The 19826-nt window shown below is 48.4% G+C and overlaps 1 protein-coding gene across 1 annotated transcript in view; it reads left to right on the top strand.

Moving 5' to 3' along the window:
- WDFY4 (WDFY family member 4) overlaps window positions 1-19826 on the top strand; it is a 291265-nt gene that overhangs the window by 116071 nt on the left and 155368 nt on the right. The window contains exons 36-38 of the mRNA XM_090058037.1: window positions 10953-11071; window positions 12348-12539; window positions 14239-14372. Coding sequence (XP_089914163.1) covers window positions 10953-11071; window positions 12348-12539; window positions 14239-14372 — 445 coding nt within the window. The remainder of the gene's footprint in view (window positions 1-10952; window positions 11072-12347; window positions 12540-14238; window positions 14373-19826) is intronic.

The following is a 19826-nucleotide window of genomic DNA, read 5'->3' on the forward strand; positions in this document are numbered from 1 at the left end:
CACCTGATGCTTCAGGGACTGGACAGCTCCACATAGGAAAAGGGGAAAAAACAACTTTCTTGATTTGCTTTCTGTTAAGTTTGCTAAGTAGAGCTGTTAGGGAAATGTTCATTTTCCCCTTCAAATAGTTTCTAAAGAAGCAAAATATGTTACTTTCATTTTCTTTTCATTTTTGGGAGTGTGGTTTTTGTGATATTGAAGACCAAAAATGCTTGTTTTCTCAGTAAGAACCTTCACTGTCAATTAAGACACGCCCCCCTCTCCCCCAAAGAATTCATACTTTTCATAGACATTTGGGCTGGAAGGGACCCTGGAGGAACATCGAGTCCAGCCCCCTCCCCCAGGGCAGGAAGTCAGCAGGGATCATAGGATCCCAGCAAGGTAAGCATCCAAATGTGTCTTCAAGGCGTTCAAAGTGGGTGCTTGAACCACCTCCAGTGGTAGTCTGTTCCAAACCTTGGGGGCTCAGAAAGTGAAGAAGTTCTTTCTTATATCCAGCCTGAATCGGTCACAGTGGAGTTTGTGATCATTTGATATTGTCATCCCTTGAGGGCTCTGGTGAACAGATGTTCCCCCAGATCCTGGTGAGCACCTCTGATAAACTTATAGGTGGCCACCAGATCACCCCTGAGCCTGCACTTTTCCAGGCTGAATAGCCCCATTGTTCTCAGCCTCTCATCATAAGGTCTGTTTTCCTGACCTCTGATCATGTGCGTGGCTCTTCTCTGCACCCTCTCAAGCTTCTCCACATCCTTTTTGAATTGTGGAGCCCAAAACTGGACGCAGTACTCCAGCTGCGGCCTCACCAAGCCTGAGTACAGCGGGCGAGTGATGTCCCGGGATCTGCTTGAGAAGCATCTATGGACGCAAGCCAGCATTTTGCTCACTTTACGAGCCACAGCATCACACTGAAGGCTCATGTTTATCTTGTGGTCAACCATGACCCCCAAGTCCCTTTCATCTGTAGTGCTAACCAGCGTAGCACTACCGAGCCTATAACCATGGTGCAGGTTTTTCCTCCCAAGGTGGAGAACCTTGCATTTTTCAGTGTTCATAGGTTTCATAGACATTAGGGCTGGAAGGGACCTCGGGAGATCATCAAGTCCAGCCCCCTGCCCAAAGGGCAGGAAGTCAGCTGGGGTCATAGGAACCCAGCAAGATAAGCATCCAATTTACTCTTGAAGGTGTTCAATGTAGGTGCTTGAACCACCTCCACTGGCAGACTGTTCCAGACTTTGGGGGCTCGGACAGTAAAGAAATTCTTCCTTATGTCTAGCCTGAAACTGTCTTGCAGGAGTTTGTGACCGTTCGACCTCGTCATCCCTCGGGGTGCTCTGGTGAACAGATGTTCCCCCAGATCCTGGTGGTCACCCCTGATAAACGTATAGGTGGCCATCAGATCACCCCTGAGCCTGCGCCTTCCCAGGCTAAAGAGTCCTGTGGCTCTCAGCCTGTCATCGTAAGATCTGTTTTCCTGACCTCTGATCATGCGCGTGGCTCTCCTCTGGACTCTCTCAAGCTTCTCCACATCCTTTTTGAATTGTGGAGCCCAAAACTGGACGCAGTATTCTAGCTGTGGCCTCACCAAGGACGAGTACAAGGGGAGAATGACGTCCCGGGATTTGCTCGAGAAGCATCTATGGATGCACGCCAGCATTTTGGTCGCTTTACTAGCCGCAGCATCGCATTGGAGGCTCATGTTCATCTTGTGGTCAATGATGACCCCCAAGTCTCTTTCTTCTGTAGTGCTAACCAATGTAGCACTGCCGAGCCTATAAGGGTGCTGCAGGTTTTTCCTCCCAAGGTGGAGAACCTTGCATTTATCGGTGTTAAACACCATGAGGTTCTCATCTGCCCATTTGCTGAGCTTGTCCAGGTCAGCCTGGATCACCCGCCTGTCTTCTGTCGTGGATGCTTTGCCCCAAAGTTTGGTGTCATCAGCGAACTTGGCCAGTCCACTCCTGACTCCAATGTCCACATCGTTAATGAAGATGTTGAACAGTATGGGTCCCAGGACAGAGCCTTGAGGGACCCCACTGGTCACAGGGCACCATGATGAGTGACTGCCATCAATCACAACACTCTGGGTCTGACCACGAAGCCAATTTCCCAGCCAGCGGATCGTGGTGGAGCCAAGGCCACAACTGGCCAGTTTGGCCAAGAGGTGATCATGGGATACCAGATCAAAGGCTTTTTTGAAGTCAAGATATATGACATCCATCTCTTCTCCCTCATCCAGGTGATAGGTCACCTGGTCATAGAAGGAAATGAGATTGGTCAAACAAGACCTACCCACAATAAACCCGTGCTGGCTATCCCTTAGAATGTTAGCCTGGGCCAGTCCCTCAAGGATGGCTTCCTTAATAAACTTTTCTAAGATCTTCCCCAGGATAGAAGTCAGGCTAATGGGCCTGTAGTTAGCCAGATCCACTCTCCTCCCTTTCTTGAAGATTGGCACCACATTGGCCTTCTTCCAGTCTTCGGGCACTACACCAGAGCGCCAGGAGTTTTCAAAGATCCGTGCCAGGGGCTGGGCTATGATGCTCGCTAGCTCCTTGAGTACCCTGGGGTGCAGATTGTCAGGGCCAGCTGACTTGAAGGTATCCAGCTTCTCAAGGTGTTCCTTCACGAGGTCAGCATTGATGGAGGGTAGGGGATCCCCATCACCCGGATCTCCCTGTCCCATAGCAGGCATGGGTGTCCCATGGGACTGATGAAAGACTGACGCAAAGTACCTATTTAATAGGTTGGCTTTTTCCTGGGCGTCAGTTGCCAGTTGCCCCATCTGGTTTAGCAGGGGTCCAACATTGCCCTTGCTTTTCCTCCGGCTCCCCACATATCTGAAAAAGGACTTTTTGTTGTCCTTGATGCCTGAAGCTAGTTGGAGTTCAGTTGCAGCCTTGGCTTTCCTGGTTTGGTCCTTGCAGGACCGGACCAGCGCGGAGTAATCCTCCTTGGAGGTGAATCCCATCCTCCATCCTTTGTAGGCTTTCCTTTTTAGCCACAGTAGGTCCGCTAGGTCTCTGGAGAGCCAGGAGGGCTGCTGTGCCTTCTTGCTGCCTTTCCTCCGTGTTGGAATAGATTTAGCTTGTGCATTGAGGATCGCTTTCTTGAGAAGCAACCACTCTTCTTGAACTCCCATCTCCCTGGGGTCACGGTCCCTGAGGGCCTGACCGACTAGCCTCTTGAGCTTGTCAAAGTCGGCTTTTCTGAAGTCAAGGACTTCTGTGTTGCTGACTGACTTGCCAGCTTTACGGTGGATGGTGAAGGTGATCAGCTCGTGGTCGCTGTCACCCAACTTCCCATCAATCACTAGGTCGCCGATTAGGTCGTCCCCTGTAGCCAGTACCAGGTCAAGCAGCGCTTTGCCTCTCATTGGCCCATAGACTTCTTGAGTCAGGTAGAGGTCATCCACACACGAGAGAAAGCTTTGCGCCTGCTCAGATTTAGCTGAGTGATCTTCCCGCGAGATGTCCGGGTAATTGAAGTCACCCATGACAACCAAGGTCCTGGAGCAAGCGGCCTCAGTCAGTTCCCGGGCAAACTCCTGGTCAAGCTCGGGACTTTGAGTGGGAGGTCTGTAGTAGACTCCCACCGTTGTGTCCCCTGTGCCGAATTTTCCACGAATTTTTACCCAGAGGGTCTCTAGCTGTCCATGCCGGTCGCCAACATCAGCTTGCAGGGACATGTAGCTTTCCTTCACATAGAAAGCTACACCCCCGCCCCTTTTGCCAACACGATCCCTCCTGTATAGGGTATAGCCCTCTATACCTATGGTCCAGTCATGGGTGGAGTCCCACCAGGTCTCCGTTATCCCAATGACATCATATTTCTTTGCACTGAGCAGGAGGACGAGCTCGTCCTGCTTGTTGCCCAGGCTCCTGGCATTAGTGTAGAGGCAGGCAAGTGTGCCCTTGGGGGCTCTTGCCTTGCCCACAGATTGTGCCAGGGCTGGGGCAGGGGTGGACTCCCTTAAGTGCCTTGGTCCGCTGGCTTTGCAAGGGCCGTTCAGAGGGCCAGCAGGGGCAGTAGTCCCCCCATCCCCCAGCGGGCTTAGTTTAAAGCCCGGTGGAGCAGGTCAGCCAGCCTGGCTGAGAAGAGCCTCCTCCCCAGGGGAGAGAGGTGGAGGCCATCTCTTCCCAGCAGCTCTCTGCCTCTCTCTCCGAAGAGCAGGCTGTGGTCATGGAAGCCAAAGCCTTCCCGATGACACCAGCGCCGCAATCTTTGGTTCACTGCGTGGATCCTCCTCTACCTCCTTAGCCCATAGCCCGAGACTGGGAGGATCGACGAAAACACCACCTGAGCTCCCAGACCCCTAAGCCCATCAGGTTCTCATCTGCCCATTTCATGAGTCTGTCCAGATCTGCCTGGATCACCCTGCTATCCTCAGGTGTGACTGCTTTACCCCAGAGTTTGGTGTTGTCAGCGAACTTGGCCAGTCCACTTCTGACACCAATGTCCACATCATTGATGAATATGTTAAACAGTATAGGCCCTATGACAGAGCCTTGTGAGTCTCCACCAGTCACAGCGCACCAAGACGATTGGCTGTCATTGACCACCACCCTCTGGGTCCTACCGTGGAGCCAGTTCCTCAGCCAGTGGATCGTGGGGATGTCAAGGCCGCAGTTAGCCAGTTTAGCCAAGAGGTGATCATGGGATGCCAGATCAAAGGCTTTTTTAAAGTTGAGGTATACGACGTCAATCTCTTCCCCCTTGTCCAGGTGATAAGTCACCTGGTCATAAAAGGAAATGAGATTGGTCAAGCAAGACCTCCCCGCAAGAAACCCGTGCTGGGTTTCCCTCAGGATATTGCCTTCAGCTAGCCTGTTAAGGAAGGCCTCCTTAATAATCTTTTCCAAGACTTTCCCCAGGATAGTGGTCAGGCTGATGGGCCTGTAGTTTGCCGGATCTACTTCCCTCCCTTTCTTGAAGATAGGCACCACACTGGCCCTCTTCCAGTCATCGGGCACTTCACCAGAGCGCCAAGAACTCTCAAAGATCTGTGCCAGGGGCTGAGCTATGATGCTCGCCAGCTCCCTGAATACCCTTGGCTGTAACCCATCAGGGCCAGCTGGCTTGAAGGTATCCAGCCTGTCGAGGTGTTCCTTCACGAGGTCAACTTCGATGGAGGGCAAGGAATCTCCCTACCCAGGCCTCCCTGACTCATAGTGGGCAGGGCTGTCTCATGGGGCTGATGCAAAAACTGACGCAAAGTACCCATTTAACAAGTTTGCTTTTTCCTGGGCGTCAGTTGTCAGTTGCCCCATCTGGTTTAGCAGGGGTTTAACGTTGCCCTTGCTTTTCCTCTGGCTCCCCACATATCTAACAAAGGACTTTTTAATTTCCTTGATATTTGTAGCTAGCTAGAGTTCCAGCTCAGCCTTTATTTTCCTGATTTCCTCTCTGCAAGTCTGGACTAAAGCAGAGTATTCCTCTTTGGTGGCAGTTCCAGTCCTCCATCCTTTGCAGGTCTTTCTTTTAAGATGCAGGAGGTCTGCCAGTTCCCTGGAGAGCCAAGGGGGCTGCTGTGCCCTTTTGCTGCCTTTCTTCTGAGACGGGATGAGCTTTGCTTGTGCATCCAGGATTGCTCACTTGAGGAGCATCCATGCATCCTGAACTCCCCTCTCCATTGGGTTGTGGCCTTTTAGGGCCTCTCTGACAAGCGTCCTTAGCTTGTCAAAGTCAGCTTTTCTGAAGTCAAGGACTTCTGTACAACTGACTGACTTGTCAGCTTTACGGCAGATGGTGAAGGTGATCAGTTCATGATCACTGTCACCCAGCTTCCCTTCGATTGTTAGGTTGCCAATTAGGTCATCCCCGGTTGCCAGTATGAGGTTGAGCAGTGCTTTACCTCTTGTTGGCCCGTAGACTTTCTGCGTCAGATAGAGGTCGTCCACACATGAGAGAAAGCTTTGCGACTGCTCAGATTTGGCCGAGCGCTCCTCCTACAAGATATCTGGGTAGTTAGTCTCCCATGACAACCATACACCAGGATTGTGCGGCCTCAGCCAATTCCCTGGTGAACTCCTGGTCGAGGTCTTGACTCTGGGTAGGGGGTCTGTAGTAGACCCCCACTATTATATCCCCTGTGCCATGACATCATAGTCATGATTTAGGAGGAGAACAAATTCCTCCTGTTTATTCCCCAGGCTCCTGGCATTTGTGTATAGACACGCAAGTGTCCCCTTAGGGGCCCTTGCCTTGCCTACATTTTGTTCCTGGGCTGGGACTGGGGTGGGATCCCTTATGTGCCTTGGCCTGCTGGCTTTGCAAGGGCCACTCGGTGGGCCAGCAGTGGCAGTAGTCCCCCCATTCCCCGGCGGGCTTAGTTTAAAGCCCGGTGGAGCAGGTCAGCCAGTTTAGCTGAGAAGAGCCTCCTCCCCAACAGAGAGAGGTGGAGGCCATCCCTTCCCAAGAGCTTGCTGCCTCTTTCTCCAAAGAACAGACTGTGGTCATGGAAGCCAAAACCTTCCTGATGACACCAGTGCCTCAATCTTTGGTTGACTACCTGGATCCTCCTCTCCCTCCTCAGCCCATAGTCAGAGACTGGGAGGATCGAAGAAAACACCACCTGTGCTCCCAGACCCTTTAGCCCTGCACCCAAATCCCTGAAGTGCCTCAAGACCCAGCGAGGAGCACTCCGAGCCGTGTCATTTGTGCCCACATGGATGAGGAACATGGGATAGTGGTCTGTGGGCTGGAGGAGTTTAGGAATCTTCTCTGCAATGTCTCGGATGCGGGCCCCCAGGAAGCAGCGAACTTCCCAGGCTAAGGGGTCAGGGCAGCAGATTGCCCCCTCAGTCCCCCTCAGGATGGAGTCTCCCACAACAAACACTACGCGTTTTGTCTTGGGGAGAGTGGGGAGGGTAGATACAGTGTCATCTGTGTTGCCTGCGGGAGCTGGCGGCTCTGCTGGGGCTGCAAGAGGCTTGTACCTGTTGCAAAGCTCCAGCAGAGCAGGGGCCTTGGTGCAGCGAGCCCCAGGGCCCTTGACCACCTTGGTCCAACCCCGTGGCTGGACAGAAGGGGAGGTCTCCGGGTCCTCCCTTGTCCTGGAGGGAGACCATGGTCTACCCTCCATCTCCTGGGGGAGAAGGGCCTGGCAGTAGGAGTCTATCTCCTGCTCACAGTCCCTGATGGCATGCAGTCTCTGGACTGTGGCCTGGAGCTCTTTTACCTGGTGTGCCAGAGACCCCAGTAGGGAGCAGACCCCACAAGGGGAGGTAGCCATGCTCCCTGGCCACAGAGCCTGAAAAAGGGACAGACAGCCCCCGCAGCCGAGAGCCAGGGGCGCCATCTGCGTGGAGCCTGGGACCATGGGCTTTGTCTGTGTGGCCGTCTCTGAGGTGCCAGAGGGGGGCACCGCAGACCCCGAGGAGACCCTCAGGGTGTGGCGCGTGCCCATCCGTGTCATGCCACTGGTGGGCTGGCTCTGGCTGGGACTCTCTACTCTGGGGGACTCACAGGCAGGGCCTTGGGCCCTCCCACTCGCCCTCCTGTGTGAACTCCCGTGCTAACTCGTGCATCAGGCCCAGAAGCATGCCTGTTTGAGTGGCCTGTTCGCGAGGCTCCAGTCACACAGCTCCCTGGGGGGCTGGGCGAAGTAGGAGCCAGGGCGGGGGGCATGACCCTCCTCAGCCCACTTAGCCCTCTCTCAGCTGGCTAGGTCCCTCCCTCCACGGGCCCCTGCTTACCTGCCAACAGGCCGCGGCTCGTCAGGGGTCCTGTGGTCACTGCTAGGGTCCCTGGGCTCATGGGGATGCAGCGGGCTAATTCTTTTTAATCAGAAAGATAGATAAAAAATTTCCCGCTAGCCATATTGCTTACACAGATTGCATAAATGCATCATCAGATAGTTAGATCATACAAAATTAGAGCTGGGAGGGACCTCATGAGGTCATCTAATTCAGTCTCCTGCTCAAAACAGGATCATCCCTAACTAAACCATTCCAGCCAAGTATCTGTCAAACATGCTCTTTGAAAATTTCCCTGGATGGATGTTCCACAACCGCTCCAGGTGGCCTGTTCCAATGCCTGACCACCCTCATAGTAAGAAAGTTCTACCTAATCTCCAATTTAAATGACCTTTGCTGTAGTCTGAGTCCATTGCCCTAGGCTTGTCTCCTACAGCCTTATAGAAAAATATTTATGTATATAGTGTACGGTAAGCACCAGATGTTACTAATTCAGCTTTTTGTTGTCTTTAATTTGAAAATGTATGGGTAAAGTTAAAAACTGGTTTCAGACAAACTGATCTGAATGTTATCTGGCCTGTCTGAAATCTCTTACAAGTCAGACCTTGGTTTAGATATTTTACATGAGTCAGTATTGTTAGGGCCCTGTTGCATGTTACACTTAGGACATGTAAACGACACTTAAAATGCTATCCTCTGAGCGTCTCAAGTCTTAAAATGTGCCAAGTACCATTTTAGGTAGCAAAGTTAAGACTTCTCTTGTAAGGAGTATCTCCACATTCTGTTACCTAACAGGCGCATCTTCACATCGCTGTACAGTGACGTTGCTACGCCTTTGGAAGTACTAAAGCACAACACAGTATGAGTAGTTACTGGGCTGTGAATGTGGTGCATGGTTAAATTTCACTGCTACGTTGCTATAGCTTTGCACTATACCCGTGAAGCGCACCACTATGGTGATGAGGCTGACAATCACGTGTAGACACACATGATTGCTACATTGCCGTAGCACACCATGTGGCAACGTAGTGTGTAGGGCAACATGTAGACACACCCAACATGGGTTAAACTAATGTCAGGCTGCTCTAAGGAGGTAATATAGTCAGGAGACTGGTGTGTTGGGGGAGCTGGAACCAAGAAATGGTTGTGTAAGAACCCCAATTTACAGATGAGGAATTTTCCCAAATAGGTAAAGTGATTTGCGCAGGGTGAGTCATTTTTCTGATTTCCATTCCTTTGTGTGAATCTTGTAAGCTGCAGACAAGCAGAGTACCACATCATTTGCATCATCACTCACTCTCCATACAGCAAGGACGTTTATGAAACATGAGTGGAATTTAAAGACACAGCACATAAAGCAAGGTGAAAGGCAATGCTTTTTCACACAAGATACCATTCATCTGAGGAACTCACTGCTGCTTGATACTATTGAGGCAAACAGTTTAGCAAACAAAACTGGATTAGACACTTGAAGAAACAGCTATGGCTTTTGAGGATACATAGAGAATACCTGTAGAGCTGGAAACAGTACATTCTTTAACTGTTATTCAGAAGTAGCTTTAAGTATTTTCATAAATCTACTGTTCATGCCTAACAACATCATTGCTGTGCTCTGCAGGTAAGAATAACGGCTGCTTGAGTTTGCTTCATAGGTGTTGGCCTACAAGACCACCACTACATGGGGCCCTGGAAATATTTTTCCCCTCCGATATAGTAGTATCACTTAGATACACCACATATGCTTGTGGGTGGCCATTCTCTGGGACATCTGGTACAGTTTGGGAAATTTCATTAGATGTACTACTTCATTAGATGGATCACTGTTCTGATCCAGCAGAGCAGTTTTTCTGAGGCTAGATTTAAAGGAGATAAGCTATACATGGATCTTTTGAAATGTTTCTGAAGGCTACTGCTATTTATAGCTGTTTTTTAGGCACACAGGGTAAAATCCTGGTGCTAATTGAGGTTATTTGGAATTTTACCATTGACTTCAACTGGGCCAGAATTCCCACCCACATATATTGGCTTTTATCACAGGTGACGCATCAGGGACATTCTTGCTGGCATTAGTTATGGAATAATTTTGGAGGTTTTTTGGCAAAAGAAGTGAGTTCTTGGCAGAGCTTTAGTGAGCAGAATTGTGTTTGCTGGGTCAGTGAAATCCGTCTGTGCTCCCCTGAGGTTCAGGAATCCATTTAATGTGCTCTTTCTAAATTGGATCCAGAGAAGCAGGATCCTGTTTAAGATATACCACTCTTCCAGAGCTGTCTCTGCATTTATTCTTATTCCAATTCAAACAACAATTCACAAACAAAAAGCTGTTGAGATGGAGTTAAGGTTGAATATGTATAGTAATAACAGAAACCTAAAAAAATTAGAGTGTAGTTACAGTTATTCTGAAAGCAAACACCACAATCCAGGAAATTCAGAATTCATATTATACTTAGAAAAAATAAATTCACTCTTAAATTACCCAAGCAGCTTTCCTTTTGCCATGTAGTAGTACCAGGCAAAAACCCTGCCATGGCTACTTTAGCACTGTAGTGTTTATGTCCTACATTTAATTCAAATATTTTTATTACATAGATTAGAATTTTTTTTCATTATTTTTTTCTGTATGGCATCATGATCAGGCAGGCTTAAGGTTGGATGGGTATTGTAACCAGACACTTCTTACATATCCATATTTGAGTTTCTTTTAAATGTAACTTTAACTCTGAATGTCCTGGTATCTTCTGCCCATATGATGATAAACACACTACCCAAAAGTTTACAATCAGAAGCCCTTTTTTCACAGTCTTAGTATTTTTGGCACCCTTGTCATTAATCCTATGAATACTAGTTGTGTTATGGGCCAGCCATAATCATCCTATAACCCTGAGATACCACCATGATTAGGGCCCCTTTGTTCTAGGAGTTATGTAAACAAAGCAGTAGACAGTCACTATCACAAGGTATTAGTCTACAAAAGCTGAAGAAAGGGAAGAACCACAAGTATAGTGCAGAAGCAGAGAGATCACAATGATGGCTGAAAACCCTGTTGGTCCATGGTCTGTCAGTAAAGGCTCAGCATTGCGGTTCTGTATTAATAATAGAACCAAGGATAATCTGGTTATTACAGAGACTAGGAGTTTTGAATAACTAAAGCATGAAAGATTAGGTAAAAATACCTTGCTCTTGTTTATTTCAGTTACATTGACATGATATGGAGAGTGTTTGAATTCTCACTTACTCTGCTATTCTGTTTGCTAACAGCTATCCAGAGGGTTTTGGAGTGGATGCAAAACCAAGGTTAGCATCCTATCGCCAAATTTTCCTGGCTCCAAGTGAAGAGGAGAAGTGTAGAAGAGATGATATCCCTGCTCCAGATGAAGGTAATGCATGGCACATGGGATCCATCGTTTTTAGGGGAGCAAAACAATCCCTCATCCAAAAGAAATCTTTTCAGGACAGGATAGACAGATTTTTAGACTTACAAAGATTTTTTTGTGTAGCTGCCATCTGAAAATCCAGTGAGACATTTAATCTAATGGCCAGAGAATGAAGGTGAGAGCAAGGGTTTTCTGATCTGTTCTTTTGATGCTGATTGTGCTGGCAGATTATTAGTCTTGTTCTGCCTTAATTTCTCTATATGTGCAATGAATACCACTCACAGGGACCTGCTAGTTGTAAGTAATCAGTGTGTGAATGGCTTTGTGTAGGAGAAGTTTAATATAAAATCTTACTGTTTCTGTTACTAAAGTAGCAGGCAAAGTAGGGCTGGCTTCCTTTTCTAGTAATTAGAGCTCACTCCATTTGTTCTGAGCTGGAAAATAACTGTTTGTTATGGAAATATTTTATACATAAATGGTTCTGTAAGTAAACTAGAAAGGGTATGTCTGCAGCTTTCACAGTATCATGCTAGAGGAGAATGGAGGAGGTAGCTTGGGTGGTGGGGAAAAAAGCACCTCATTCTCTATTGAACCCCTACTGGCATCTAGGAAGGATAGGGATTTTCAGGTGGTCTAACTTTTATCTGCAATGTTTAAGGCTCACAATCATTCATTTGGTATTTTAAGCAGCTTCACAATGAAATTCGCTTTGAAGAGCTTTTCTGCTCCCTGTGGTAGGTAACCATATGGTAGGCAACTTATTCTGAACCACACAGTAGTCTATGAAAGTTCCCACTGTGAGTAGCAGCTTTCCCTGTGTAGTAGCACCTCTCCCTGTGCAGGGGCTGGGAAATGGATTACAATGGAAAATGAGGTTTTTAATTAAAATAGGCATTTGGGAGCTTCCTGCTGCCAACTGCCATCATTTCTGCAAAATGACAGTATTGTAACAGCAGTTTGGCAGTCCAGCATACTGAGAGAGCTGGACATACCCCAGTAATTACCTTACTCTAACATGGTTCAACATCAGAAAGGAAACTTGACAGGATTTATTTGGGTTTTTTTTGCCCACTCACCAAAGCCACTTTACCAGAGTTATCTTCCAAAAGTTACCTCCCTAACAGTGGTGGAGTGCTGTTATGCTGCTCCTTTGCATTCCATAGAATTATTTGAGATTGGCCACAGTATAACTGAGCAAAGGTTTTGCTTCAATTACTGCTTGTTCACCTCTATCAAGCAAAAAGCTCTTTCCTCACTTGCAGCTTTCTTTGTTTTCTAGTTCAGCAAGAGATTCTGAAAATCATTGATGTCATCTGGAGGCAGCTCATCTCCCAAAGGCAGCAGGTTCTGGAGGACACCTACAAAATGGACCTCTCTGTAAAGGCAGGAGACACAGAGAGGGAAGTGAAGATAGTAGAGATCACGCCTCTGTGGGAAGAAATGATGGCAAAGGCTTGGCAGAATTTCATAGGTCTCTGATCTTTAATGGAGCACTTACTACAGATAGCAGTAGCACTGCAGTAACTGTAACGCTTATTGAAAGGGCACTGATTTCTTAGTTATAGTCTCCTACTACACATTCCAGCCCAGACACTATGGACCCTTACTCTATAATTACTCAGGGCACATCCAGACAAGTGCAGCCATGTGGTATGTAGCACCACAAACACGTCTGCAGCATCACATACCACACAGTCAGGTGTTCTCTGCACTGCAAGGGTGCACTGCTGGTGCATGTACTACTCCATTTTTTCCTCCTGTGGTTAACCAGGGATAAAAAAAAACACATGGGGAAAAAAACTGGAGCAGTGCATGCATGGGCAGCACACGCTGCTAAAAAGCAGAGCCGGGCTGCCCAGGTCCATGCTGCATCTGCCAGAATTGCCACTGCTGCAGCCCTGGGAGGCCCCAAGGACCCCAGGTAAGGCTGCTGGGGCCAGCACAGTGCTGGCCTCAGCCTCCCCTACCACTCCTGGGGTAACTTGCCATCTGCCAAAGCGAGCATGACCTAGGCGTTCCCCAGGGACACATATCTGGGGCGCAAGGTGTACTCCTGCTGCTTGTCCCTGAGAAGCCAAACATCCACGCTCATTTGGATGTAGCCTTAGAGGGCAGATTTTGTCCCACCAGTTCCAGGGACTGAGCTTGACAGCACAGAAGGCCCCTTTCAGTCCTACATTCCTATTTTGTTAGGTTCTTCACACTTATTTAGTGGTGTATAAGGGCTTGCTTTCTGTTGCAAGTTGCTGGGAGACAAGTCCCTTGGCTCAGCCATGCAGCACAGGACCCTCACAAGCTTTAGTATGGAGGGGAAGAATGGTGCATGTCCTGGTTGGAAGAGGGAACCTCAGTAGCAGAGATTCAGGCTTTCTCCTGATTTTCCATGGGCTCCTGATGGACTATACTGCAGCTACCATCCATTAGAGTATTCTTAGATCATTTTAACTCATTCTAAGGGGGTATTTTGGCACCTGGAGAAGCCCAGAACTTTTAATACATGAAAATGGCTTACAGTTACCATTACCCATGTCAAGCTGTACCTTCTGTGCTTCCTAGATTAACACCTGGGAAGGGGCTGAACTAATAAATCCCCATAAGAAGTAAGTAGAGCAAGCGTCTGGTAAACACAAACAACACCTGATTTCTTCCATTTGCTGCAGCATCCAAAACCCTGAAGAGTCTATCTAACAGTTTTACTCATAGTACTCCCTACCTCCTTGGAAGGCAACACATGGAGAACCTGGGTTAAATTTGCCCTGAGTTAACCCTTTTGAGCTCAATGGAGGTACTCAAGGTTCTCAAACCCCATTATTTTAGTTATAAATAGAGTAATATGGGGGTTTGGAGGGGTGAGGTGATACTTAGCCAAACCAGCATTATATAGGTACTAAAATATAGCATTACACTAGATGTGGACAGCAACTTTGCTTGTGAGTAGGTAGTGGGGAGAACTGATAATATGCTTCCAGGGTTATAGGACCTGCAAAGGCAGGCAGTACAACTCCAAAGCACATACGGATGCATTCCCACCCTCATAAATGCAGAGACAGACCAGATGTAGTGAGTCTCTACTGCTGTATTGGCTGATGTCTAAACAGATTCTAGCCTCCCACCCACACTCAGGACAAGCGTTCATTTTTACTTCCTAAGCATTTTTTTCTGTTCTGCAGCCTCTGAAAAGAAGGCACTCCAAAGTAAAGCAATGTCAGGTCAGAGCAAGCACAATTCCTGGACAGAAAGCTGGTCATCAGCAATGAGGTTGATACCTGGAAGATATACAAAGGAAACAGGATGCAAATCTGAGGTAACCTCCATTTTAAAATTTTCATTGTTCCACCCACACTAAGATATCCTGTTTCTCAGAAGAACTAATTAAGTTAAACTACTTCTGGTCCCAAGTCACTGTACCACATAGATATCCTAGAACAGGGGTGTCAGACACAGCCTATGACCTGAATCTGGCTCATGGAGGAGGATCATCCAGTCTCCAGGGCTTTTCACTGCAGTTGCCAGCAGCCAAGGGGTTAATACCACTGTTGGTGATGCCCCATTGCCACAACTGCTGAAGTTACATTCTCAGCATGGACAGCATCCAGAGGATGAATTCTGCCACTGAATTAGGTGGTTTCAGTCACTCCTGGCAATGAAAATCAGTGGTGTTCACCCCCTGGATGCTGCTGCACTGATGCTGCAACTCCAGCAGCTGCGGCCACAGTGACAACATTAGCTCCTTGACTGCCTGTACTGATGAACAATACTGGCAGCCACAGAGAGAAGACCTCATGGGCCGGATATGGAGGTGGGTCATCCAGCTCACAGGAACCCCCATGTTCTGGATCTGGCCCACCAATTAATTGGGTTTTACATTGCTGCTGTAGAGATTAAGCATACCTTTTGCTATTGATCCGTGTGCTTTCATTTCCTCTCTGGAGATTTAGGTACATATCCTGTTTGCAGGAAACTTTTTTTTTAAATTAAAACGCCCCAATTTAAGCACATGGTCTTAAAGTAAGGTCATGGTTTATAGTTAGGCACCATGCGGAACAGGGAGCAAGTGGAAAAATAAAAATAAAATTGCACCATTCTGATGGCAGGGCTAAGGTCACAGAAGTCAGGGTGTGATAAAACTAAAGTCTTCAAAGCAAAGCCTGTCACGCATGTTTGCGACATACATCTTATAAACTGAGCAGAAATATTTGAGGTTGCTTGTTGAGCTATATTTGCATTACCAGGGTTTGAAGAACACATATTAATCTCCCACCTCTGCTATAGACTCTGGGATGGTGAGCTGTCTCCATGGCTCTATCCTCACCACCTCTGCCCACTGTGGAGAGTTCAGGCTGCAGGGCTGGGTAGGCTGGGAGGAAGAGTGCAGAAAGCAGGGCTGGGTGCAGAGAGAATATGGATGGCCCAGCAGTGACCCACTAGTTCCATAAGTATTCCCTGACAGCGACCATGCAGCTAAACTGTCTTTTTCCATATAGTCCCCAAGAAGAGTGATTTGGTTTAATTTAAAAAGCCCCATATAAGCCAAATATCCAATTCCTTTCTGAATGAACACGATGGCTTCCTTCAAATCCTTGGTGGATGTTCATTCGTAGCATGAATAAAGAGCATAACTTTTCTGTTATGAGCAGTCAGTTCTTGAACAGGGCCAGACTAGAGGAAGGCACTGCTGGTCAGTATGGTTAGGGACACACTCAAAAAGCTGGAGCCTGAATTGATTCAATCTTTGCAGGTTAGTCTAATCTGCCTAGGTTGAACCAGTTTGCAACTGAACAGACAGTCCCTCTGGACTGAGAAAATTCAGGCACATACTTGCAGAGCTCAGGCTGGGAGCCGAGGGGCACTAGAGCATGCCCTGCTGGGGGTGTGGCCAAACCTGGTGGTAGCCTGGAGTGAGCTAGCCAGGGAGGGGGTTTAATTCCCTCCTCCCTGTCCCACGGATTCAAGCTGGAGTCTGCTGGGCACTCCCCCCTTGCTGTTGCGGTGGTGGGGGTATGGCCAGAGTCTGGCCAGCATGGCCCCCTGAGGGAGAGGAGGCAGGGAGGGAACCCAAGTCACTGTACCACTTCCCCCTCTCTGCCCCTGGGGGACCGCAGCAGGGGCTGCCTGCCCTGACCACTGCCGCTGCTGCCACTCACTCCCTGCGTGGGGCAAGCCATGGGCTGAACCCCCTCCTGCCCCCTCTGCCAGACGCTAGAAGGAGGGGGGAATAACCCCCTACTCCGCATAAGGGGCCATTCCGGCTAGCCTCTGGCCCTGCTGGATCAGCGAGGGGAAGCAACTGTGATGGGGGTGGCATCCCCTGTCATGGTGTCCCGGAGCGCGAGCCTCTTCCTGGTGGTGGGGCCGTGCTGTGGGTAGGAGTGGGGTGGGGAAACTTGCCATGGATGGTGTGGGGGGAGCGGTAGCAAAAGCATTAGAGTGTTTTGGGAGGCTATGGCCTCTTTCGAGCCCAGGTGCCACTGCTTACCCCACACAGTCTATAGCAGCTCTGACCCCCTGCTCACAGCCTCCACCACTGGGAAGAGGCTCACGCTCCCCAGACACCATGGTAGGGGCTGCTGCCCTCATCAAAGGCCCTGTCTCCTTGCCACACCAGCAGCAGGGCAGGGGTGTGGCCAGAGCCCAGCTGGCATTGCCCCCTTAGGCAGGGGGAAGGTAGTGGGGTAGTCCCCCCTCCCTCTGGCATCTGATGGAGGGGGCAGGAGCAGGCTTATCCCACCGCTTGCCCTGTGCAGTAAGCGAGTGGCAGCAGTGGTTGGGGCAGGCAGACCCTGGTTGCAGTCCCCTGGGAGCAGAGAGAGCAGAGGGGAGAATAACCCTGCACCCCACCCCCTCCCCTTGGCCAAAGGGGGCCATCCTGGCCAGCCTCTGGCCCTGCTGCCACTGCTGCGGCAGTGAGGGAGGAGCACCCGGTTTGGGTTTGTGCTGGTGGGACAGGGAGGGGTAATTCAACCTCCTCCTTGGCCAGTTCACCCCAGGCTACTGCCAGGGCTGGCCATGCCCCTGCTGTTGGAGAAGCTAGTGGAGAAATGCAGGTCTGTGTTTGTGGGACAGAGGAGGGAGGTGGGGAATGGACCTCTTTCCTGCTCTCTTCTGGGGCTAGTGTCTGCCACTGCCTGTCCCTGCTCCAGCTAGGGAGCAGAGGGGTGGGGCCAGCCCTGCTGGGCTGGAGCAGAGAGCCCAGCCCAGAGAGCATGCCAGGATGCTGGGGACTGTGGTTTAACTTAAACCAGGAAGGGATCTGGGACAGACATTGTATAAACCAGTTTGAGCTCAGTCAGTTAAGTCTGATACTACATTCAACCAGGTTTATCTCAAACCAGTTTCAGCCATTTTCAAACTGGTTTATGTGCACTGAACTTACTTCTGTTACATGTTTAAACCAGTTTCTGATCACTTAAACTGGTTTATGTGTAATATCCATCCCTAGCTTATAGGTAAAATCTGGGTTCCTTTGCTTTGGAGCATGCATAGGCCATCTCTGCCCCTTTCAGCCTTAAGACATCCTGGGTTTAACCTGCTGATGCATGTGCTACAGGGCTCTCGCTATCCAGATCTGTGGACAACATGGGTTTTTCATATAACCAGATGGAGAGTCATATCGTTTTCTAGCTCAAACTGTAATAGCTCATGTCTTTGGCTTTGTAGGTCAGTAGCTTGCTCCCTGGTGCATTGACCCAGATGGCAGCTGTCTCACCAGCAGTGGAAGCTGCACCTCGGTCTATTGTATAGCAAGGGTTTTTTGAATACCCTATGATCCTCCTTGCTCTATAAGATCCCTTTGGTGGTTACAAAGTGAGCGACTTCTTTACAGGTACATGTGTAGATTGTGATGTCATACTGCAAGAGCATCAACTATTTGCCCTGGGGTCTGTTTAATTATTTTTTAAAATTAATTTTGATTATTACAGCTGATTACACCTCAGTGAGCAATGTAATTGATATTTGTTAATGTATCCCAAGGAACATTTTGTACAACATGCTTTTTGCTGTTGAAGGTTAAAGACTCCGTTATTGGTTTTTCCCTAAATATGCCCACATCATTAGTTCCTCCAGTGAAAAGGTTGCCATCTGGAAAAGGCAGCACGGAGATATTATTCAGGCACAAGTGCATGAAATTGGTGTTTCTGCATCTTCTGTCTCTCTTCTGCAAGGGAGCGGCTTGTAATTAAAGGAGCTGGGTTTGGAGGAAACATTACTCATTTGGTGTTATTCCTTATCATGTCAGCAGCTGACAGCTTTGCAGCTCTGATAAATTGTTCCTCTCAGTGAGAGGCAAAACTACAATTCCAAATGTTCTTTTCTTCCCTCCTCCCCTCTACCCAGCATTTCTTTTTATGAGTGAACAACACTTTTTAGATAGATGTATCTTGGTGAGAGGGAACCAATTTCCTAGCTTGTCCTTAGTCTTCAGCCTGGACTTCCTGGAGTCCCTAAATGAGGGACTTTTCAAAAGCACTTAAGTGAATTGGAAGTATGAATTGCATTGAAAGTCAGTGAGACTTGTACTCAAAACAAACTTAGATGTTTCTGTAAATCCTATCCGTGAACTTGGTCCCCTTGAATGCACTGACAAAGTGCCCATTGGTTTCAGTAAGTGGAGAAGGTGGTTTTCTACAAATATGATACACTTTTCATGGGCTAGATTGTTCTCAATGGAATTTGCTGTCTCCAGTAGTATCACTTAAATAAATAAGATATGCAAGATTTGGCCATTGATTGGAATGACAGTTCCAGTTTGCAGGCTTAGCTATATCATCGAAAAGTAGGATTAGAAGATACTTCTGGGGGTCTTCTAATTCAACATCCTGTTCATCCCTGTCCAACCCATCCCATATATGTGCTTGTCTAACCTATTCCTAAAATTACACAATTATCGCTGAACAAGGCATATTGCCCAAAGACACCAAAAGCACCCTAACCTCCCACAGGTAAAGCAGGGGGATGAGGGTTGTTAGTGTCCACTGCAAGGATTGTTAAAATGTGCTTCAGAGATCCCAGAAAGAGGTCCATTCCCCTGCTACAGAGGAAGACAAACTGCCACAGTCTGTAGCTGTCCAACCAGAAGGTAACATTTCTTCCTGATCCCAAATGCATAGCGTCCCTTTAACCAGGAACCTCTGGGTTTTAATCCCAGAAGGACCACTGGCACTCCCCAGTCAAAATCTCCAGCCGTGGCTACAGATAACACCCAGTGCTTCTGAGGAAGGTAAAAAACTCCCTGACATCTTTAGCAACAGAAAGGGAAAAATTCCTTGCCCCCTGTGGCAGCCAGCAAAGCTCAGTAGTATGGGAAAAACCAAACAGCTTCCATTTGCTCTGCAATCTGGTAACAGCAAATCACACCCCCTAACTGGACAGCCAAAACTCCTCTTTCTGCATCCCCTCCATAAACTTATCCAAGCTCCTTTAATCTTCTTTTATGACTAAGCCAGTTGTAGAGCTGTATTTCATTCTCCTGCTGCTGAGCATTGTCCTCTCCAGTATCTATTTTTTTAGGCTGCAGAGCTTTTCTTGCTATATTCCAGTAACCTGTGTCTTTGTTCGGATGGGGTGAGCTCCTGGGCTTCCAACTGTTATTCTTTATAGAGCATGCCAAACATAGCTAGTCCAAGATCATTCCTGATGAATGCCTACCCAACCTCCTGAAAACCTCCAAAGGAGGAGATTCCACAACTTTCCTAGGCAGTGTATTTCACTGCCTCACTGTTCTAACAATGAAGAAGTTTCTCCTGCTAACCAATCTGAA

Source organism: Crocodylus siamensis, chromosome 7, assembly GCF_052110815.1.
Source record: "Crocodylus siamensis isolate JL-2025a chromosome 7, ASM5211081v1, whole genome shotgun sequence".
NCBI lineage: Eukaryota > Metazoa > Chordata > Crocodylia > Crocodylidae > Crocodylus > Crocodylus siamensis.